The 25060-nt window shown below is 42.0% G+C and overlaps 1 protein-coding gene across 1 annotated transcript in view; it reads left to right on the forward strand.

Annotated features, from left to right (window-relative positions):
* Window positions 1–4929: 4929 nt before the first annotated feature.
* Window positions 4930–25060, forward strand: part of GMDS (GDP-mannose 4,6-dehydratase) — a 534521-nt gene continuing 514390 nt past the window's right edge. Inside the window, exon 1 of the mRNA XM_005307071.5 lies at window positions 4930–5668. Coding sequence (XP_005307128.1) covers window positions 5570–5668 — 99 coding nt within the window. The 5' untranslated portion in view covers window positions 4930–5569. The remainder of the gene's footprint in view (window positions 5669–25060) is intronic.

A 25060-nucleotide genomic window follows, 5' to 3' on the forward strand; every position in this document is an offset into this window, starting at 1 on the left:
TCCTTAATAAACTAACTAAAAGTTTACTAATAGAGTTATAAATGGCTAATAGATCATATAAGGACTTCGTAATCATTTCTACATATATCAGGTTTATAGCAGTGATGGACTAGACTGCTGGCTTGTAAAGTCTCTCTGGTAGCTTGCCAAAGATTGGACGGCCCTCAGTCCATAGTTCAAGATGCTCCTTTTTATTGTAAATCCACAGTCCAGGGAATTAGCGCAGGAAAGAGGCAAAATGGAGGTGTCTTAGAGGTCATTTATACCCTCTGCCATGTGCATGGAAATGTACTGTCCCTAAATGAAGCCCACAGCCCCCATATGTGTAAAGTTACTAGCCCAAAATGGAGTCCAGGGTCACATGAGCATATCACATGCCCTATATGTTTTGCAGAATCACTGGGGTTGGCCATTAGATCTTCCTGAGGATGCCTCAGACAGCAAGGAGCCATCTGGAGAGGATGAATTTCTTCAATGGCCCATTGTTAGAGTGGAGTGTCCTTGATTGGGCCATCAACATGTAGCTGTCTAGCCCTGATGCAAATGTATCTGAGAGGGTATTACTGAGGAATATGACCCATGTTTTAGATGCAAGTATATAACCCATATTCATACTCTCAATACAAATATGATGCAGAGATTTAATCAGGATAATCCTACTTAGCAAATCATAACTTTTCCATTGATATTGTACATGACACAGTTTCCATAAGTCTTGTACAGAATATAACCGTGATATAAAAGGTCTTTAATCATATGTGATTTATCTCTTTTTAAATAACACAAGGAAATTTCTAACTCCTGTAGTTGTAGTGGGAAAAAATTGAAAATGTGAACCAAGTGTACATTAAAGGCAAACAGAAAAAAATAGCAACCTTGAATGTGACTCTCTCTCCTCAGGGCCTCCAACACATCTAAGTCCCTGTGTTACCCCTCAGCCTGAGCAGGAGTGAGCTTTGCAGGAGATTAGGCTGTGCATCTGCTCCCTGCCACACCAATTTGTCAATTTCACCTCCAAACTCCTCAAAACTCTACCAGTCTTAATCTTGATTTGCAGGTAACCATCAGTGTAGTGTCCAGTCCCTCTCACTGTATGCTCACAGAAATTAAATTTGCTGTCTCCAAAGAGACAGATAACACATCAGCCTGTTAGTTTAGCTGAAGACTCACACTTTACTTCAATCTAACAGCACTGAGGTCATTTACCATAAAAATAACTTTATTGTTAATGAAGAGTGGATATTTAAGTGATATTAATCAAGAGAAAAAGAGACAAGTATGGTTATAAACCAAACAAAACACTTTCTAGTGCCAAAAATTTAATTTTAGCAAGGTATAATCATTGCCTAAGCAGTTTTCTCACTTACATCAAGTTATCAGCAACTCTAGCCCTCTGTGTCCTGGGATCTAACTTTCACAGGAATCAGAGAGCCCTGTCCCCTTTTGTTTAAGTGACAGATAACTAGAATGACTTTTTTGCTCCCCCTTATAGTTTCCAAAGGCCATAGTCTTTATCTTAGGAGCCAGGAAAACTTAGACTGATAGACTTTAAGGCCAAAAGGAACCATTGTGATAATCTAGTCTGACCTCAAGCACATTGCAGGCCACAGAATCTTGCCTACCCCCTTCCGGCATAGACCCATGACTTGTCCCGTGCTTAGGGGTGAAAGTAACTTAAAGGACTTACCAGTACTCCAGAGTCCTGAGCAGGGGGCATGGCCTTAACGGGAAGGGTATGGCCTCAACCAGAAGAGGCGGGGCCCTGGGCTCCGGTTGTGGTAGTGGCAGCTGGGAGCCCCAGGCCATTTTAAATCACTGCCAGAGCTTCCCGCTGTAGCGGCAACTGGGAGCCCTGGGGCTCAGGGGCCATTTATAGGGCCCGGTGCTCAGCTGCTGCTACTGCAGCGGAGTCCTGGGCCCTTTAAATTGCCACCTGAGCCCTGCTGCCGAAGCCCTGGGGTAGCAGTGGCGGCTGGGGGCTCCGGCAGTGATTTAAAGGGCCAGAGGCTCCCAGCTGCTGCTACTGCAGCATAACTGGGCCCTTTAAATTGCTGACAGAGTCCTGGGGGTCCCAGCTACCACTACTGCAGCAGGGCTCTGGCGGCAATTTAAAGGGCCTGGGGCTCCAGCCACCGCTACTGCCCTGGGCCCTTTAAATCTCCACCAGCTCCGGTACCAGGGCTCTGGCAGCAATATAAAGGACCCCTTAAATTGCGGGCTGGGGAAGCCGGTCCAGTACGGCGTTCTGGCTCTTGCTGGTACACCAAACCAGCTTACTTTCACCTCTGCCTGTGCTGCAGAAGAAGGTGAAATACCCCCAGGCTTTCTGCCAATCTGACCTGAGGGAAATTTCCTTCCTGACTCCAAATAGGATGATCACCCTGAGCATGTGGGCAAGACTTGCCAGCCAGACACCTGCAGAAGAGTTTGTTGTAGTAACTCGGAACCCTCCCCAGCTAGTGCCCCATCTCCAACCATGCAGGATATCTGCTGCTAGCAGTTGCACATGGGCCACACGTCATTGTAGGCAGTCTCATCAGAGCATCCCCTCCATAAACTTATCAAGCTCCGTCTTGAAACCAGTTAGGTTTTTTTCCTCTTATTGCTCCCCTTGGAAGGCTGTTCCAGAATTTCACTTCTCTGATGGTTAGAAATCTTTGCCTAATTTCAAGCCTAAACTTGTTGATGGCCAGTTTATATCCATTTATTCTTATGTTCACATTGGTGCTTAAATAACTCCCCTCCCTCTCTGGTATTTAAGTTCTCTGATCTATTTTGTAGAGAGCAATCATATCTCCCCTGAGCCTTTGTTTGGTTAGGCTAAGGTGCTTGAGTCTCCTCTCATAACATAAGTTTTTGAATCCTCTGCTGATCTTAGTAGCCCTTCTCTGCACCTGTTCCAGTTAGAATTTCTCTTGCTCCTACTTCCTGGCAGGTGCAAACTGTCCTGTGGTGTGCTCACTAAGTAGTTTCCTCTGCTGCTACTTAGTTTCAATGCTTTGTTTATCTTGTATGTAAAATGTACTTTCAGTGTCCTCCGCCTGTAATCAAACCAGGCAGATAGGCTAATTACTATTCATTGGTCTAGGACAGACTTGATTTATGTGTTGCCTTTGCAATACATTTTAAGAACGTAGTTTTAGCATGCATACATACACAATTCTTTATACATAATGCTATTGCTGCCCTGTGTGTCATTAGTTTACATTTAATACCTTTTACAAAATACCTTCTGGAAACATATTATGACTAAGGTTAAGATTTTGCCACGGTTATTTTTAGTAAAAGTCACTGACAGGTCATGGGCACTAAACAAAAAAAAAAAAAAACATGGAGGCCGGGACCTGTACGTGACTTTACTAAAAGTAAGCAGGAGGCAGGGCTACGTAAGAGAGAGGGACTGACAAATCAAGTCCCCTGCTATCACAGGGGTGCACGGTCTTGGCAGCAGCAGCCCCCTCCCTCACCCTCCCCCTCGGCTGCACAGCCCTGGCTCCAGATCTGGCCACAGCTGCAGGATGGATGCATAGTCCCTGCCAAGCCCTGGCCGTGGGAGGGGGGAGGGAGCGCAGGGGAGCGCATGGTCCTGGTAATGAGGGGTGTGAACAGTTCCCGCCAAGCTCGGGACTGGGATGCACAGGCCCTGCTACAGCCCTGCACCCCCAAGCCTGGGACGCTGCGGGGCTGGGTTGCATGGGCCCAGCTGTAGCCCCTGGCGGAAGGTGGCCCTGTCTGAAGCCCCTGCCAAGCCCTGGGTGCTGTGGGGCTAAGGCACACAGCCCCAGCTGCTGCCCCTACTCCCCCAAGCCTGGGGGCATAGGTAGCACTGCCCTGGCTGCAGCCCCTCATAGAAGGTGTCCCTGGCTGCAATCCCCCCCTCAAGCCCAGGCCCCCGGGACTGGGGCACACGGCCCCTGCTGCAGCCCTGCACCCCACCACGCTCGGGACGCCGTGCAGCTGGGGCTGCAGCAGCTGCCGGACAGGGGCTGCAGCATCCTCCTGGTTCCAGCCCCAAGAGCAGTGCAAGGGTGCACAGTCCCCGCGCTGCTTCCTGAAGTCTTAGACGTCACAGAATCCGTGACCCCTGTGACTAAATTGTAGCCTTAATTGTGACACAGGGTGTTTGGGATAGTAGTGAGTGTGTCAGGCAGGCCTGCTATGACTTAGACTAGAGTGGGCACTTTGTCAGTGAGCAGGGAGGGACTCTTAGGGTCACACTTCTTGTGGTTATAGCAAAAAGCTTGAAAATGCAAACTCAGGGCACTTTAAAGGTAAATAAAAAAAGTCTGATCACCTTTGTTGTAAAATGATCAGTCTTGACACATGGACTCATGAGTTTTGAATACGTAGTAAGAGTAGGGTGACGAGATGTCCTGATTTTATAGGGACAGTCCCGATTTTGGGGTCTTTTTCTTATATGGGCTCCTATTACCCCCCCACCACCTGTCCCGATTTTTCACATTTGCTGTCTGGTCACCCTAAGTAAGAGGGCTGAGCTGTGCCTTTCTCCAGTAGCCTCCGTGGGGGGATCCCACAGCACCAGAAGCGTCATCCGGGGCTTTGCCCTTGTCCAGGGTCCCCAAATCCCTCTCCTGGGCAGTGGCGCTGCCTGCAAGGGACGCTCCGCAACATTCCCCCACTTCTCCTGCTGTTGTTCCGCCCTTTGCCTTTGCTAGTTCCCCCCTGTGGTCCCGTACTGGGGTCTGCTCGGGGAATAGGGGCTGTGCCTCTGCACGCTGATCACAGCGGGGAGTGGTGCCTCCCTGGGTGCTGACTGCTGCGGCTACCAGCAGGGGCTCGCTCCTCCACGGTGCAGAGGGCGCTGTGGGCTCCAGGCGCAGCCGTTCGGCCGGGCTGATGTCGCTCCTTGCATTCGCCGCCTCCTCGGTGCTGCATCAGGAAGTCGGGTTTCGCTTTTGGTGGCTGCTGCTGCCGCCGGAGCTGGAGTGAGACCTGAGACAGCCCCACCCCCACTTTACCCCATTATCCAATCAGCGGCCCCACCACCCGACACTGCCGGGTTCTGTGCCAGAGCTCTTGTCCCATTAAGGAAGCAACGCTGCTCCTGATTGGTTGGCGGAGGCCGCCGCGGCGGCTTTTCAAGCAGGGGAGCGAGGGAGCGCGTGCATGCTTGGGAGCGCGAACCCGAAATCCTAGCGCGAGCGAGCCTGGGGCTGCTGCCGGGATCGGCGCGGCGCGCGGGGCTGCACCTGTGCGGCTGCACCTTAAGAGAGGAGCCGCTCCGGGGACGCGGAAATGTACCAGCGGCCGGCAGTGGCAGCAGCCTGGGCAAACCCCGCCCCCTTGCAGTAGCCCAGTTTCCAACTCTTCATCTTTGGTCCAGGCAGCACCCTGTAGCCTAAGCCCCTGCCAGCCCCGTTCAGCCCCAGCAGCCCACGTCCCCGCATCCAACACCTTGACCGCCCTGCTCCTCCCACAAGCGGCTGCAGAGCAGGTCCTTTCCTTATCATCTTTACTCCCTGCTCCACCTCTTGCACCTTGATCACGGTCTCCTCCCAACTCCTGCTAAACCGCAGTGCCAGGAACTGGGCCCCTCCCCTCCAGACTCATGGCACAGAACGCCTGTCCCAGCTCTGCACTCATTGTAGGGGACTGTGCAGACATGAATCCCAGGAAGGTGGCTCTCATCACGGGCATCACTGGCCAAGTAAGTGTTGGGGGGGGGGGAGCGGAGAAGAGTACAAATGTAATTGCTTCTTTCTTCTACCCCAGTCGTTAGGCAGGGCCAGGGGTTAGTGACACATGTGGGTTGCCTCTATCTACACGTGTCTCTGGTTGATTGTTAGTTAAGTACAGTAAGGTGTCTATTGCCACACTGATCAGCATGTATCAGCTCCCTGCTGTGCATCAGTATGTATTGCATTGATACCCGGCTAAAAATAAGGACTGCTATTACTTACCAAACAATATTTGGCCCAACTTCATCCTTAACTGATATTGACCAAAGAGAGGAAAGAAACATTTGCAACTGGTATGTAAGAATAGGGTCTCATCTCCTGTTTTCTACAGTTTTACAACTTTTAGTGTAGCCTATCCTGTGCTGTTTACATGCAAAAATGAGGTCATTTGGCTTCTTAGTATACAGTTTATCTTCCAGCATTTGACTTACAAGACACAATTCTTAATCTTGGGAGATGAATGAAGAGAAATATTAAAGCCTGCTGCAAGAGGAATACGTTTTTTTCGCTTGACAGGCAAAGGATTGCTTTTCCATGCAAGAATGAGGGAACATTGTTGTCTTAACTTGGTGGCCAGGTGTAGTTTTGCAGGTAAAATGTGATCACTTCCCCATTGAAACAAACTTCCTTGCAGTTGAAACTTGATACAGTGCTTCATTATGGGTGCTAATTATTGGATCTAAATTGAGGTGCCTAGAGCTAGAGTTCTCCTCTTCTCTTCTCTCTTTCTCTCTCCTTACACCCCCCCCCCCGATGTTGAATGCCTATGACTCCAGTTGAAATAGTGGGAGCTGTGAGTGCTCAGCATTTTGGAACATCCATCTCAGGTTGAACACCAAAACTAGCAGGAGCTTTTGCAGAAATTGGCTTAGGTGGCTTGTGCAAACCCATATAACAGGCTAATGATAGAGTTGGCAATAAAACCCTAATCCATAGTCCCTTGTTCTATGCATTAGATATTGCTGCCTTGTAGAAGGAAGAGACTATTGCAGAGTTGCATCAAAAGCTATAATCCTTAGGAATCTTTTAATACAAATAGGTGTGTCTGAGTCTTTGTTTACAGCAGCCCTTATACCAGAAAGTGTGAGACCTATTCCGAGAATAGAGCTGGACAGAACAAGAATGTTGCAGAATTCCTTTTCACTGTGCCTTGGTCTCCTTTTTGGAATTATTGCAGAATAGGTAAATTCGCCTGACATCATGATAACTTCCTGGCAAGCTCTTTTGGTGGGAGACATTCTTCCAAACTACCCTTAAATTCCAGCCTCCTATGTATGTAGTAGTGTAAGAAACACACATTGAGAGAGGCATGGGCTTGCAGTTTCTCTAAGAGCTCAAAAATAAGAGCAAATGCTGGTCTTGACACTTAGTCTAAATAGCATGACTTTGCCCATATCATCTCACTTTTCATAAGCTTGCATCTGGCAGCATTGTTGCCATAAAGGTGGGCTAATAAATATACATGTTAGGTAGCAGGGCTCGGATAATCTAACCTTGTATTGTTATTTACAGGAAATTCTTTCCTTTACCCTAAATGCGTTTTCTCAGTTTAAATAATTGCCCCAAAACCCAACAAACTATTAATTTCTAGTAGGGGACAATCAGTGACACATGATACAGTTAACATTTCCACTTCTTTGTGAGTACATTCTTGTCATCCGTGTAAACAGGATGTGTAGAGGACACAAATTGGAAACTACAGTGGATTGGCAGAGATTTAGAAGGTGTCAGTTAACCTTGTGAAGAGCAAAGAGAATAAAGGACTTGCCCAGGACTTGAAAGCAAGCCTTGGCCTTGTCATGTTTAACACTAGTGGGGGATGATTTGGGAGGGTAAGTGACTGCCAAAGCATACAACCACAAAACATACCTAGATATTTCTAGTATTTCTGAAACCGCATGGAGGAGCAGCAGCAGCCTCTTCCCTTTCTCCTTGCATCCAACCCCCAAAAGAGGGAAACATCTTACCTATTTCCTCTGGCTTGTTGCGCTGTTGCTTTGTATTTGATCTTCTGCCTCTCTAGCCCTTCAAGCTTTTTGCTTGTGGAATTCAGAAACTGGGTAGCTTCCCCATCCTTCTGCATAATTAGGTGGCTCAAACCAATTGATGCCAAGCAGATTTTGGCATTAAATGCTTATCAGTCTGGCTGATTGACCTTCACAGGGAAACTTCTAACTAGCTGCAGCGACTCCTTAAAAGGTGTTTGGAGCAGTCGCAGCACTGAAATTATCCTGTGTGCCCCTCCTGTTGCTCAGGCCCTTTCTTCCTCCGAGGAGCAGCGTTCTATTGGCCTTGTCTACCCCAGACTGGGCATAGTGGGAATAGTCTCGCATTGAGACTCAGTCACAAGAATCACGGTAATGGAGTTAGGAGCCCTTTTCCATTCTTTCCCCTCCCTCGTGCCCCACCCCCAAACCAAACAAAAAGCTGTATCCTCTTCAGGCACCTTTTTGAGCCCAGGATAGATGAAATGTTCTTCCTCTAAGTCAAACTCAGGTTTACTTCAGAAGGTTGTGGTTCCCTGGGCCTAAAGGGCAACAGCAGCATAAAAGCGAATCAGCAGTCCAGTTTCCAGATTGTTCCCCTTCCACGAATGCAACTTAGCGGTAAGACCAAAATTCCTTGGACTCTGCAACAGACATGAATGTCTCCCTCTGCAAAACTGTTAGGTACGTTTCCTTTTGTGCTGTGTGCTGCAAGGTAAAATTTGAGTTTTATATATTTCATATCAGCTCTTTTGCTCACTTGTTCTGTCTCTGCAGAACAGAGTGAAGTGGCTGTGGAGAAAGTACACCTCTACCCCAATATAACGCTGTCCTCAGGAGCCAAAAAATCTTACCGCGTTATAGGTGAAACCACCATTATATTGAACTTGCTTTGATCCACCAGAGTGTGCAGCCCCGCCCCCCCGGAGCACTGCTTTACCGTGTTATATCCGAATTTGTGTTGTATCGGGTCACGTTATATCGGGGTAGAGGTGTACTAAGGTGGTGGTGGTGGGAAGAGGGGGGAAAAGAGGATGTTTTTCAAATAAAATGGGTCAGAGCAGGTAGGATTTAGAGCCCCTCTTTATAAAGGTACTCAAACATCCCAGCTATTGTAGCTCTAAATTTTCCAGGTAGTATAGGTCTAATCTGAATTGGGAGCATAGCATATGTATATTGCCCTGTTTCTTTCAAAATCTGGGTTTCTTTTTCTCATTGCTCCTTAGCCAAATAAATCAAAAATTGAAGATTTTTCTTCATTAATCCAGTTCCCCCCACTTCTTCACACAGACTATTACTTTTCCCAGCAACTTTCTGGCTCCTCCTCCTCTATACTGGACTCCTACATACTGGTTGAGATGCTCTTATTTCTGCCTGGTCTAGACCTTCAAACAATTAGGCAAAGATGTTGGAGGTAGAGGAGAAAGTAGTAGTATCAGAGCCTGCCTCCTTTTGGCTCTATTTCTGAAAAGTCACTACAGCCTGTGGTTGCATGTGAGGTTGGGGGAGGTGGAACAGGGGACTTAAGCATAGTCCTTACAAAAGCTTTGTTTACCATAGGTTAAAATCCTTTGCTAAAATTACTAGGTAGGTTGCTGCAACTCTATTAAATGCTGTTCGATTTCTTTTGCCACTCCTGCTTTCTACATGCATTGTTGATCAGGCACACTTCCTCCCAGGCAGATTAATTATTGCAGCAATTTTTATGTGCACGCTAGAACTTGTATTTGCTGCACCTGCTCTGTAGATGGAGGACTTCCTTCTCTGGAAGTGCCTACCTGGCATCTTTTGCTGGTGCTAAAGTCTTAAATTAAAACAAAGAAAATATACAGTCTCATAAACCAAAAAAAACCCCCATAAAATCATAAATCAAAAATAGTAAACACAATAAGTTTTAAAGACAAGTTGATTTTTCTGAGATCAGGGTCTAGTTTCGTTCTAGGTTGATTTGAGCATTAGTTAGCCTTTTATTCTTAACTAGATTCAAGGTTGTTGTAGAATAATGGTATAACTTGTAAGTCTTGATTAGTCGCATAATTGAATTGGAACATCCGTATTAAAGAGACTGACACAGTGTATGGACAACGAATATAACAGGTACATGATAAGCAAATTCGCTGATCCAACTGGTTTGTCAGCTACAGGAATGTACTTCCTTTGGGCAAAGGATGCTGCAGGTCTTGGCTTTTTTCCTAGTGAGGTTACTAAAGTAGTTGAGAGTAGATAAACTTGTTTGTCATGTAGCAGTGTGGTGGCTGTAGTATATTTGAACAGTGGTCTGGGAGGTGAAAAAGACCTTTGTAGTTTGTGACTGTATACAGTAGGTAATGGAAAATATTTTCAGAGATCTATTTGTGTGTGTGTGTGTGTGTGTGTGTGTGTGTGCAAGTTTTGCACTTAGTTATGATCTGGCCTACTCCATCTGTTTCCCTTGAAATGCCATGTAGCAAAGTGTTTTCACTGGCTGCAGTGAAATCTAATGTAGAGGAAAGAGCTCTTTCTCAGAAGCTCCTCTGTCCCTAAAAGTGCCCAGATACAAGCTCATGCTATGGAGAGAGTCAATGGGGAAAAAATTGTGGATCTAACTACTTCACCTCCCTCCCTTACGGATAATAAGAATCCAGCTTTATGTTGTCTTCTGGCATTTCCTCTCTATCTTGAAGAGATGGCATGTCTTCACACATTCAGCTGCCCTGGGTGGCTATGCCCTACTCTCTCATTCTAATGAGTTGGTCCTGCCAGAATAGGGTTGAGGCACACGATTAACAGATGTTGTGCTGTCGGTTTCAGTTCTCTACCTGTTCTGGTACTTCTCATGAGTGTTAGTCACTTCATTTTTGAAGCACTTCATCCACCTATGACACTTTAAATAATAAGTTAAAAGTTGAAGGAAATTCTGTGCATCAGTCCCTAACTTGTAATGACTGAGTCTGTTATTCCTAGTAATGCTACCCAACTTTTTTCATGTTCTGCTTCATGAAATGAGTGAACCTCTCTAGGGGCATGAAAATGTAAGATTGGTATGCATAGAAGGAAAGAAAGCACCAAATAATGCAAGGAATATCTCTGCATACTCGTCTTCCAGTTCTTTCAAATACTTGCTTTCTGTTTTGGAGGCTCTTCTGCTGCTAGCAAATACATGTCCTCCGGACTCCCTACTATCTGTCCTTTCCTCCTTGTCTCACATTCACATGCTCTTGCCAGTACGGAAACCAGAACTGCAAGACTCCTGCAACCCTAGTCTTGGGCCTCCACATCTGAAGGTTAAACTATCAGTAGTCATACTGCAATGGTTCTGTGTTGCTACCAAATTAAACTTCCATTTGACTTGCATACAATTCTGAATATCTTTATTTTGATATTTTTATTAGATTGCCAACGGATATTTGTCAGCGATGCGGATGACGGAATGCGCGGTTTTCTTCCTGCTGTTACTTCCCTCTGTGCTTCCTATCAGAAGAAGTGATGCAAAATTGCCTTCTTGCATTTGGTGTATTACAGGGAAGCCTAACAATTCTTTCCTTTCATGCCCCACTAATACAAAAGCTGTATTTGTAATGTTTTTGCATTTCAGATAGAAATTTATGGTACTAGTGGGGCTGGCACAGTCTTTCCCTTAGTGTCTTATACAGCACTGAGCACATTGTCAGCACTAAACACTCTTTTCTCCAAAAGCTGTATTAAACTTGCATTATTTACTTAAAGTTATATCAAATGCAGCAAGCATTTGTTAATACAATATTAGGCCTGGGATTTTAATTATATGAAAGTCAGGATATTTGTATATGCAGTACAGTTGTCTTTCAGTATGTTCATACCTAACCTTTGCAAAAATACAGAATCCTATGCTGTCTCAGGGTGTCTGGCCTCTGTGAATGAATTAGGTCTAGCTCCCTGTGCCTGAACAGGGGCTCCTACTTTGGCCAGTGAGGAGAACAGTCCAGCACCTGGGGACTATAAAGGATCAGGAATCTGAGGGGTGTGAGGGAAGCCTTGGTGAGAGTCAATCAGGAAAAGTCTGGAGGAGGTATCTGGGGAAAGTTGCAGAGAGCAGAAAGCTCTGCAGGCTGTCCCTGGGAAGAGAGAGGGATGAACAGGAAGCAGTGGAGGGGCTAGCTAGCTGTTCTTCCTGAGCCAGAGAGAGCCAACACCAGAGAAGAGTATACAGAGCTGACATCTAAGACCAGCGGAGGGTGATGCCTGATGGCTCTCAGAACCAGAGAGCTTAAGCCAGGGGGCCAAAGAGGGCAGTGCTGGAGAGTTTGGTTGCGGTGAAGGATGCCAGGGCTGTATTTGGTGGATTGCAGTGTTGGGAGTTGTTATTATGCACTGGGCTTTATTTTGCAATAAATTAAGCCCACAAGGGCTGTTTGCCCATAGAAAGACTCTTTAGCCTATTTCTGGGGACTTAGTAGGAGGGAAACTGAGGCAGGGGTGCACATCTTGCTGGGGCCTGCAGGTGGAGGGTGCTCTAGGTGGGGATGCCGTGTGTCACACGCATATGGAAAAATATACATTTTACTTCAGAGGTATTTACAAAATATTATGTCCTATTACACTTTGCTCATATGGGCATTGTCTGTACTAACAATTTTTTTTGGATGTGTCCTGCTATTTGTGTGACCATTGGTTGGAACACTTACGTAGACAGGGTTTGGGTGTCTTTACTATGCTTGTCTAGATCTGCTCTGACTAAGGATCATCAATTTTTTTTTTTTAATTGCCTGGTCTCTAGAGGTTGAGAGTTTCATTGCTGCCTGTAGGATTCTTCAGTATGTTCAGTTTCTCTGCACAGAGTATTGTTAATTTTGGACTACTGTTTGGGTAACTTCTTAGTAGCAGGAAAGGCACTGGAGCTGTGGCTATGCAGACTCATAAGGAGAATGTTGCTTCCATTTGTTTGCACTTGGTTCATAGTTCTAAGGTTCTATTTCACAGCTACAAATACTAAAATCCCTTATATAAACGTGAGCTTAATTCTCTAGAAATTTATGGTTTGGGCCCCCCCACAAACTGAATAAGCAGCTAAGACAGTTCTGTTTATTGGTGCCTTGGTAAAGGCCATGAAGCTAGAACCAACTCTTGGAGCCTTGATAAGCTCCTGTTCTTTCAGCTCTCTTAGTGAGTAATTGCTCCCTGGTGGTGAGGGGCTGAGCTGGGAGCAATCAGGGAGACTTGGTGTAAAAAGTAATTGCTAGGTGAACTCCAGAGCTGTGAACAAAGGCAGATAACCAAAATGTTTCAGTGTGTTGAGAGGGACTGTGTCGTTCAGGTCTACATGCAATTTCAAGATGGGCAAGGGTGGAACAGTAATCGTGACCTGCAACAGTTGTGCCATGTTTTTCCTGCCTGAAGCCAGAAGGGATGTCCTGTTCATAAATTTGGTGGTCTTGGTATTACTGAAACCTGGTGTCAGTTCCCTGACTGGAATGTTAAAATCAATGCTTTTAACTTACTTCAGAAAAATTGAGTGGGCACAAAGGGAGGGGGAATGGCACACCATCTAAAATGGAATTTCCTGTTTCCAAGTCACTGACAACTGAGAAAATGATCTGATCCATAAGCATTCAAATGTCCTAACAGGTAAAGCACACAATGGGATATTAGTTGGTGTCTGCTACAGACCACCAAATCACACTAGGAAACAGGATGACTGCCTCATTATGCACCTGTCTGCAAAGTGTAGGGGTGGGGGGAAGCTGTGAGATCATGATGGACTTCAATTTGAGTGACGCATGCTGGAGGTCTTACGCTGCCAGCACATCAGGGGAGGGATAGCTCAATGGTTTGAGCATTGGCCTGCTAAACCCTGGGTTGTGAGTTCAATCCTTGAGGGGGCCATTTAGGGATCGGGGGGGAACTGTCAGGAACAGTACTTGGTCCTGCTAGTGAAGGCAGAGGGCTGGACTCAATGACCTTTCAAGGTCCCTTCCAGTTCTATGAGAGGTATATCTCCATATATTTGTATTATATCATCATCCTTGGAATTTCTAAATATTTCTAGATGACAATTTCCTAGTTCAAAAAGTGTTGCATCCAACATGGGAGAATTTTGTATTAGACCTAGTCTTAACCAGTAAAGAGGAACTTATCACAGAATTAAAAAGTAATGGTACTTTAGGTATAAATGATCATGGGTTGATTACCCTGTTTCCCCGAAAATAAGACATCCTCCGAAAATAAGGCCTACTTACAGTTTTGCCTCTCGTTGTAATATAAGGCATCTCCCCGATAATAAGACCTCCCCGATAATAAGGCATCCACCGATAATAAGGCATTTTTCATTTCTGAAAAATAAGACATCCCCTGAAAATAAGACCTAGCGCATCTTTGGGAGCAAAAATTAATATAAGACACTGTCTTATTTTCGGGGAAACAGGGTACATTGATAATGTACAAACAGAATAAAGTCAAAACCAGTGATATATGTACTTGATGCTTTAAAAGGGCCAATTTCACAAAGCTGAAAACAATTTGAGTCAAATTTACTAAATGCCCAAAAAGCCACAATGAAGGAAGGCCATATTGGTTAAAAAGCTGACTGGGTTCAGAGGAGAAATAAGGCAGCTGTAAATAAATAAGTGTGTGTGTGTATAAACAAATGGCAGAAAGGAGAGGTTGATAGTAATGAATATAAATCAGATGCTTGAACTGTAGAAAATTAATACGGGCAGCAGAGGGACACAGTGAGAACTCTATGGCTGGCAGAGTTAAGGACAATAAGAAGTATAAGTATAATAGGAACAAAAAGAATCCTGTCCATTACTTGATGGAAGTATCAAGAATAATCTGGAAATGTTAGAAATTTTCAATAAATATTTCTGTTCTGTATTTGGAGAGAACAGATGTAGCCATATCATATTATGATACTTTTTCCAGTCCACTAGTATCTCAGGAGGTGTTTTAAACAGCATTTACTAAAATTAGACTTTTTAAATCAACAGGTCTAGATAATTTGCATCCAAGAGTTTTTAAAAGGTCTAGTTGAAGAGCACACTGGACTGTTGATTTTCAGTAACTCTTGGAGTACTGGGGATGTTCCAGAAGACTGAAAGAAAGCTAATGTTGTGCCTATGTTTAAAAAGGGTAAACAGGATGGCCCAGGTAATTATAGGTCTGTTAATCTGAAATTGATCTTGTGCAAAGTAAAGGAGCAGTTGATATGGGACTCTATTTTTTTAATAAAGAAAGGAGGGTAATATAATTAATGTCAATCAATAAGGTTTTATGGAAAATAGATCCTGTCAAACTAACTTGATATATATATATTTTTTTTAAATTACAAGTTTGAGAGAGGTAATATTTTTGATGTAATAACTTTAGACTTCCGTAAGGCATTTGAGTTGGTACCGCATAACATTTTTATTAAACTAGAATGATATGAAATTAACACTGCACACATTAAATGGATTGAAAACTGGGTAACTGATAGGTCTCAATATGTAATTGTAAGTGGAAAATTCTCATTGAGTGAATGTGGTGTGTGTGTTTTTGTTTTAAATGAGATTCTGGAGGGATAGATTCTTGGCCCTATGCTTTTTAACCTTTTTGTCAATGAACTGGAAGAAAACATAAACTCATCTCTGATAAAGTTTGCAAATGACACAATCTGTTAAATAATGAAGAGTACAGGTCTCTGATACAGAGCTATCTGGATCACTTGGTAAGCTGGGCAAAAGCAAATAATATGCGTTTTAACATAGCTAAATGTAAATGTGTGCACCTAGAAGCAAAGGATGTAGGCCATACTTGCAGGACGAGGGACCATATCCTGGTAAGCAGTGACTCCGAAAAAGATTTGGGGACCATGGTAGATAATCAGCTGAACATGAGCTCCCAGTGTGACTCTGTGGCCAGAAGAGCTAATGAGATCCTTGGATGTATAAACGAGAATCTTGAGGCAGAGAAACAATGTTTTTTTTTAACCTCTGTTTTTAGCACTAGTGTGACTGCTGCTGGAATACTGTGTCCCACAGTACCCACAATTCAAGAATGATGGTGATACTTTACAGCAGGTTCAGAGAAGAGCCATGAGAATAATTAAAGGATTTGAAAACATGCCTTAGATTGAGCTCCTTGAGTCTATCACTATATCTAGCTTAACAAAGAATATTAAGGGGTGACTTGATTACAGTCTTAAAAGTACCTGTATGGGAAACATATATTTAATAATGGGCTCCTCAGTCTAGCAGAGAACATGATCCAATGTCGGGAAGTTGAAGCTTAACAAATTCAGACTTGAAATAAGGCATACGCTTTTAACAGTGAGAATAATTAACCATTGGAATAATTTACTGGGGTTGTGGTGTATTCTTCGTTACTGACCATTTTTAGCGAATTTAAATGTGAATGATTTTTCCAAAAGAAATGCTCTAGGAATTGGGGAAGTTTTATTGCCTGTGTTATATAGGAAGTCCGAATAATGAGTGGTCTCTTCTGGTCTTGGAATCTGACACTATGAACCTTTAAGAAAAGCTTCATACTTATCCATGGGAGTTTTCAATGTCTTTATGATCACAGTGTGGTATCTGTTCAGAAATCCTTACTCTTTGTAATCACTAACATACAGTGGTTGCCATTAAGCTGCAGTTTCCACGATATTTTTATATTATTGCAACCACTTTTATTCCACTATACAATGCAACTACTTCCTTCAAATTTTGCAGAGCTAAAATATTTTGAATTTAGAACAAGAATGAGAAGTTAAAGGTTAACTTTGAAGAAATTCACAAGATACTGATAAGAGTTTAAGAATGGAATAACCATCTTAACATTAAATTGTCTCTAATATACCTGTGTCTATAATACCAAGTGTGCAAGTAAAATTTTTGTACTCTAGCATTAGTAGTGCATCATACTCTGAAGACGAGCTCTGTGCAAGATTGAAAGCTTGTGTCTCTCACCAACAGAAGTTGGTGCAATAAAAAGGTATTACATTACTCCTCTTGTGTCTCTTCATAGTCTAGTATCCAGTAAGATTACCAGGACAAGCATGGTGTTATACATATATATATTTTTAAAAATTGTGAAATGCATGTGGAATTCCAAATAACTTAATTTGTTTGATTCTTTTCCAAATTAGTTTGGAGGGATATTTTTGAAACCCGCCTTTTCAAATCAGAAATTAACATTTTAGTCAGTATAGGAGTTAGCAGAGACTTTTAAAAATAACAAAATCCAGATGTGCCACACAAAATCATGTATGTGTTAGGATTACTTACCTTTATCACATCACATCGCATAACATCACATCTAGTTGGCTTTTTAATCAATTAAATTACAGTGAAATGTAACACAGGTTCTGCAAATTGAAAACACAACCAGTATCTATAGACATTAAAATTCCCTAAACAGTAATGCTGTACTTGCATAATTGAATTAGCTATAGTTCAGAAGGGATGGTTTAAATTATTACCAATTTATAAAAAATTTAGTTAATATTTAAATGTTTAAACTGGAAAATGTGATAGGGAAGCTGTATATCTGGAATGCCTGTGTGCTCAATCATTTACATTGCTGTTGGCATTTGCTATCACGTACACACACCACTTTCATTTAAAACTGATTATCCAGACAAAGCCTACAGATTCTGTATTTACAATAGGAATACTTCAAGGAATTTCAGAATCTGCTAGCAAAATGCTCAGGGCATCATTCTTGGGATAGATTTTTGTCACCTTTGCTTAGGTTGAGTAGTACTTTACAAATAGTCTCTATAAAATCAATCAGGCTACTCATGGAGAACCATTAAAAGTGACCGAATCTGACCTGTACTTTTATTACATGAAATTCTTGATTCCTCTATATTGTATAGCCTATTGGAATTATTACATTTCCCCTTTTTATTTCATTATCAGTGTAATAGTGGTGGTTATACCTGGCAAAGTACATATGCCTGCAGTTAAATTTAGTTTTGTCGAGGGTATGGAGTCATATTTTTATAGGGCTTGTTTTAGAGTTACTAATAAAATTTGCATACATATCAACAAAATGATGATTCAGGAAACATTACTATGTGGTATAGTGATAATTCTTCTCTATTCCACATTTATATTAAAATATAACCAAACAGTTGCTAACTGCTTTTATAAAGATTATTTTTCTGAGATTACTATATTTATTGTGGCATACTGTACTATATTAAATAGGCCCATACAGCAGCAACTAGAAATGTTTGTTTGTTTGTTTTTTGTTTCCATCTTGTACCACTGAAGTCTGTGGCAAGCTGTTGACTTAGATGGAACTATGATTGGGATCCACATCCTTTTTCTGCTGTACCAGATAATAAATATTTAATTTTATTATCTTCATTAGTATTGGTCTTGTACACAACAAGGGATAGTAACTTACAGATAATAATGTATAAAGTAGTATATACATAGATCCTGGATTATCCTCTACTTTGCCTAACTTAGGCCTGGAAATTCTATAGAGGCAGTGAACAAACAAAATCAGAATATTGATTTTTTTAAGACAATTCCTAAATGCAATTGAGGTAATGCTTTCTTACATTAGTAGTGCTTAATCCTCTTATTTAAAAGGACAATATCAAAATATTTTAAACGTTTTGAATTGCCTTTAACTTAAGTGTAATAGGAAATGCCTTATGGGTTTTAAATATCTAGTTTTTGGTTGTGGCTGTCAGTTGGATTGTGAAAACAAGCACCCCTTTCCACACCTTCTTGCCATAGGGTCTGCCATTATTGTATATTGGCAAAGAGGAAGAACAACCCACTACTCCTTTTTTCCTGTGGGATGCTGATATTTTAAATATCAGTGAAAGAATATTAACTTCTGCTTGACAAGTAGTGGAAAAGTACTAAATCTAGTCCAGCTCATAATAGTAGGAACAAAAAATTGTCCCTTACTTTATTCCTGACTCAAAACCCAAATGTTTCCTTCTTTTTCACTGAGTTGTTCTTGTGTTAGAGGAACGAGAAGTTCAGTTCCACCCTCCTTGACTGTCTGATGTGTTGGGCTTCTATCTCACCTAGCCCCACTAGAATGTGCATCACAATGCTCTGACACTTGCGGACACTATACCTGGGACGTTAAACATTTTCACTTCTCTACTTCATTTTCCAAGACTTTGGTTCTCTTTCTCCCACTTGGGTGTGCTCTTTAGTTTACCGTTTCCATGCTGCTGCCTGGCGTGCTCTACTTTCATGTTCTTCATGAACCATTTCTTTCGTCTCACTGTACTTGGCTCCACATGAACTTTCAGAATTAACTTCTAGATGAACAGTTAAGTGGCCCTTGTTTTCCCCTTTTATAGAAATATTAAGGTTTTCATGGATACTGCTCAGGAAAATAAGGGGTCTGAATTTTGCATTTCTGACTGGGCTAATTCCATTTAAAAGTGCCATGTTGTGAGGAGAAAAATAGCCCAGTACTTTTACTCTTACAGCAAGAACTTAAACATTTTCAGTCCCATGAAAATCTGTTTCCTCTGTTGGCTCAGGGAGGCTACGGCATTTCAGTGGGAGTTGAAGACTGTCCATATTTCTCTCATAAAATGTCCCTATAATTACTTTCAAATGTTGACTTCATTGTATATGGCCTGTTTGTGTGTGAAGGGCAGGATGGAGGCCAGATTGTAGCCGCAGATGACTGGAAAAGGGAGTGGGTGGCCAAAAAAATAAGTAGCGAGAATGTTCTGGTGACACAAATGCAAACCCACACTTTTAATGAAGGTTTGAAGTCTTGAGAGGTGCAATGTGCTAGCAAACTACAGTGTATCAAATTCAATTCTGACCACAATTTTAAAGAATCGCAGTCTTGGGGTTTTTAATTGTTTCTATCTGATTCATGCTAAGAAGCAGTTGGTGTTTAAAAGAACACCAACTGTTCTAGTTTGAATTTACCTATTTTTACAAGAAGCAGTAAAGATTACTGTAGTTGAGAGAGAGTTTTTCAGCTCTATTTGTGCATTTAACAGTATATAGTTTGTGTTTCACTTTTTTAAAGATAGGAATGTTATTTATCAACAGTTTGTCAGGCAAGCTAGAGATGAGGAGCCATGCCTGGAAATACTTGACTTAAAGGAACACGTTCAACCTGAAATCTCATCAAATATCTTAATGCATTTATTTTTACTTTGCGGATCCAGGGATGGGAGGGGTAGGGGGCAGTAGAGTGTCAAACTGTTCTAATACGTACAAATGTGCTGTAGTAACTTGCATCCATGTCATGACTTTACTCACATGGAGGGGGGAAAAAATCCAGAATTGGCACAACTCCCAAACATATACACATTTAAAAAAAAAACCCAAACACCCACATTTAAATTACACCAGCACATTGCCAAACTCTACAGAAATTATCCTCGGGTGAATGCTTTCAAAGGTAATATATTCACAATCCAAATTCATTGATACATGTCTTTAAACTTAAGCTTGTTTTTCATTTTAATGACGAGCCTACTGTAATTTTTTCGACGTGACCTGTTCACCATTGTCTCTAGTCTATGATGACCTCCGTCACTATTAAGATTGCTATTGTTAAAAAGGGTGATATTTTAAATTGGTACAGTGTCCTAATATACTATACACATTAGGAGAAAGTTATTCTGCATTCCAGTTACATGCCCTTGGTAATCTGGCTTTATCATTTTTTTAAAAAATTACTTTATATTGCAGGATCTCCCAACCTAAGTTCCCACTAAGATGCATGGCCGCGCAGCAGTCTATTAAGTCCACACAGGTGCTCAGGACTGCGGTGGGGAGAGATGCTTCTCTGCCAGCCCTGGACCTGCCGTGGGCAGGGAGTGGTACCCCACCCCCAGTCCCAACCCAGCCCGGACCTTCCGTGGCCGAGGGAGAGGTGCCTCTCCTGCCCGGGGGGGGGGGGGGGGGGGGGAGGGGGGAAGAGGGGGAGAGAGAGTGTGTGTGTGTGTGTGTGTGTGTGTGTGTGTGTGCGCGCGCGCATGCGCGCTGGTGGGAGTCCTCTCTCCCTGCTGAAGCACTGGGGCAGCCTGCACCCGTAGCCCCTCATCCCCAGCCCCACAGAGCCTGCATCCCCAGCCGGAGCCCTCAGCCTCCGCACCCCAGCTCTTATGAGCCCCTCATCTCTAGCCGCACTCCAGAGCCTGCACCCCCAGCCGGAGCCCTCACCCCCCTGCACCCTAGCCCTGAGCCCCCACCCATACTTTGAACCCCTCGTCTCCACGCCTGCAACATGAATTTTGTTATATGCACCAATACGGAGGTGATGTGTGAATATAACAAAATTCATTCCGCACACGCGTGGGGAAAAATTAGAGGGAAAACTGCTCCCAACAGTATATTCCTGACGTGTGTTTGATTCATTGAAGAGTTGAATTTCTCCCCTTTTTCTGGGATAATTGCTGCCCCAAGATCAGTGTAAAGAGTGCTGCGTCTATTTTCATATATACTTGTGGCTAGTTATTCATTGATATTTGGTTGCGTTGTATAGAAGAGTAGATCTGATTAATTGAAGAATTACAGGTGACTTAATATCAAATGTTCACTAGGGAAAATGTCTTCAAATCTGCTGATGTTGTTTGATGTTTGAGCACACAGTAGCCAAGTTTAGAAGAGCTAAAGCATTTAACTGCATATCAACAGTATTTTCAAATCCTAAAGCTAACATGGTCTTTACATATGGATCTATTATTTTCTTAAACAATACATTTTAGAATAAAATATAATGGTATGTAATTTGTTCTCAGAATACCTGTAGCCTGTTAAGCCCCCTTTCTGTAGTAATTACCTAATCTTTTTTTTTTTTTTTTTTTAAAAAGCAAAGTCCTGTTTGAGGTATTGAGTCATATCCGAAGATTGGATTTCATTTTCCATTCATAAATTATATCAAATATAGTTGACTTTTTTATTTATATTGGGTAAAACAACAAAAGTGCTCCCTATGATTATAGGCCTAATATACCTGGTTCTAACTGAAAGCAGTTTTTACAGATGGATGTTACTTTCCTGAAAGTAGAACAGAACTGCGGATATAGCCTTAATCATTGTGCTAAAACCAGCACTTCTCTATTATTGAATGACCATTTTAGTTGTACTATTAAAAAATGGTGTCTTACAGGTGTTTGGAGTAAATCTGTGAGACAACCCTTGTAAGTTTCTAAACCATCATATAAATTCTCATAATAACCTTCATATAGGCCAGTGGTTTTCAATCTTTTTTTAATTTGTGGACCCCTAAAAAATTTCAAATGGAGGTGCAGACCCCATTAGAAACTTTAGACATACTCTGTGGACCCCCAAGGGGTCTGAGGATGATAGGTTGTAAACCACTGAGATGACTCTTTTCTTGTAGGTCTTTAGACATTAACCAAAATTCCATATTTCTGAAATTATTATTGCTTTTAATTATCAAGGCAAACAGGGGGCTGTGATGAGGAAAAGGTAGAAGAAGAAACTAGCTTCCTGTTATGACCAGGACTGATATGATCTGTTTTTTAAATTGAGTCTCCTTGAAAATAGGTATTTCTCTCCTTATTGCAGTTTTTCACCATGTGCGTTCAGCTGCCAGGATTTCCCAGGTAGCAGCAGCAGTGGTACTATCTTAAGTAAATGCTTGAAGGGGTATTTGAAGTAGAAACATTGCTCACTTTTCCTGTTCCTCACCCCCAACATCAACATGAACTTTGAACATGCCCAGCTATAGGAACTTCCTGGAATACATGTAAATTCATGTTGATATTGTATAGCTGCGCCTATCATCTGTTCTGTTTAAAGCATATAAAACCAGCATTTGATTGAAATATGCTGCCCTTTGCTTCCGCAGAGTCCCAATTTAGGCACCAGCATTAGGAAATCAATGAAACAATTTGGTGCACAGCGTCCGGTCTGGAGTAATTTAGTTAATGTTTCTCTAAGCTCTTTGAGGAGTGACCCACCCTCTTCTGTTATAATGAGAACCAAAAACTCAGTATTCACTTCTGTGATTACTATTTCTAACCCTATTAAAGTAGTTGGAGATTGATACATTGCCTCTCTTGTGTACAATAGGATTAACGCTCCAGTGCGTAGAGCTATCCTGCCTACTAGAGAAGTTAATTTGAGAGCCACTGGAGTTCGGGGTTGACAGATTCCATAGCCCTATTTCTAGGAATGGCTTTTTAAATTGAAAACAGGAAGGAAGAGAAACAAACTTTTTATCTTGGCTCAGATTGAAAATTCTTTTGAACTGTTGTTGAAATATGAATTGTGGAAACAGAGGTAGTCCAGAATTGTTACAAAAAGTATTTGGTTTTTACAGCTTATCCTTGCTGATGTTCAGAAAATGTATGCATATGAGGGAGACTCATTATAGTATTACTTGCATAGATTTTTAGGGTAGTATGCACATATGTGTATCTATATATCTGTCCATTACAAGTTATTGTACAATAAAGTACTTTATTTGGATATGGTTAATATATTTTGAAACAGTTGATCCCTTTTTTATTTATTTATATGTATTTAGAAACGCTTAATCCCCTTGAAAATGATACAGGAGACGGAAAAACAGGAATTGGGTGAAGCTGAAGCTTCTGGTCCTAATGTTGTTGCTGTTATCTAGCCCAACTAATTCCAATGGGCCTCCATCCTTGCTACAGCAAAAGCTATATTGTAAAGACTGGCTAAAACACCGCACCCCCATATCCTGTTTTGAATGCTGTTGGCTGGCTGGTGTGACTGGGGGATTAATGTTCAAAGCCAGTTTAATATTTGACTTCCAGAAGAATGCCTGTTTAAAAAGCCCTGTCCTCTAATTTATTTAACACTAGATGATTAGATTTAACTTACTTTGCAGGATAACTGTTACCAGTCTGTAAAGCGATAATCTATCCTGATATCACACTTTCGCTGCTTTTAATTCATGTGTTTTTGAGGTTGCCTAATATTGTCAAACTTCTGGTATGAAGTAGCAGATTCTCTGCTTCACCACAATCTGAATATTCCTTATGACCTCTAAGCCTGCCTACCCTTTACCTCTGCAATTGTGACCCCATGGATTAAATTATTAAAGTAAAGCTCATTCATGTAGTTTTTTTCTTTTGGCAAAATATGGAGTGGTTTGAAATGCCAGCATGTTGCATACTGTAGCAGACAGGATTAAAGATAGATAAAATTCAGTTCTGTATAGGGGACACATGAAAGACACTTGTTAAGAGTTTAAGTTGGGTATAGTGCCTTACGTGGGCAGGGCCGCCCAGAAAGGGGGGGGCCAAGTGGGGCAGTTTGCCCCAGGCCCCACAGGGGCCCCCATGAGAATATAGTATTCTATAGTATTGCAACTCCTTTTTTAATGTAAGGGGCCCCTGAAATTGCTTTGCCCCAGGCCCCCTGAATCCTCTGGGCAGCCCTGTACGTGGGCCTTCTATACAGAAATGAATTTCACCCAGATATAGTATAATTTCTTCTGGAGAAATCAGCTTACTACACAATTTAAGCTGTCCTGTATAGATGTGGCAGTAATTGTGGACAAGTTTGGTGTTAGTGTTAGTCTTTTGAGGAATTGGGTGCATGCCATTAATTAACCATCAGTTTGATATATTGGGGGGGGGGGAATATTTCATTATCCCTTGATTGTAGCATCAAATTCTTGATTTTTTTTTTAAAAATCTATAAATATGTAACTTTTTCACCTTATTGCTTATTCACAAATTTATAATTGTGTGATTGTGTAAAGACAACACACTTCAGTAAATCCTGTTTTTTCCCTTAATATCAGGGTTTTTCATCTTTTTAGAACTTTTTTCATTTCTGAAATTTAAAAAAAATTGCAATTTGCTCTTGAAACTGTTCATTATCCTGAGGCGCTATTCATTCAATGGAGGGGTGGGTCCTACCCTGGTTTTTCTGGTTGTGCTGCTTCATAGTAGCATTCTGCTACAGTAAAGCTGTCCACCTAGAGGTAAAAGTCAAATGGTGCCATTTACAGGACAGAATTAATCTAAAAGGCAAACACACTTCATACAAAGGAAAATGGTAGTAAATGAAGTCTGTTTTTCTTATGGAAAAAAATATTTGTAGCCAGAGGCTTTCATTACATAGCTTTTATTTGATACATCAATGCTATTTCCTCTTTCAGAACGGTGTCATAATACATCAGTTTTGGGGTTTCTTTGCTCACAATAATATGTATATGTGAAAATTCTCCATCTTCCTGTAGGCTTAAAAATAAAAAGTGAATTAGCCTGTATAATATCACTTCCAGGTATGTGCGCACTCTGATTTGAAAATAGAAGACTTAAGATGAATAAACTTTCTAAAATAGCAATTGCCCACATTACTTTGGCTTACAACACTATATTATGAAGCTCTTTTTTCCTTGGTGCATTTGAACACCCACAGTTTATATTCTGAGAAGGAAATGAATCAGACTTAAACCTTGATTAACAATATCATT

Source organism: Chrysemys picta, chromosome 2 (genome assembly GCF_011386835.1).
Source record: "Chrysemys picta bellii isolate R12L10 chromosome 2, ASM1138683v2, whole genome shotgun sequence".
In the NCBI taxonomy this organism is placed as follows: domain Eukaryota; kingdom Metazoa; phylum Chordata; order Testudines; family Emydidae; genus Chrysemys; species Chrysemys picta.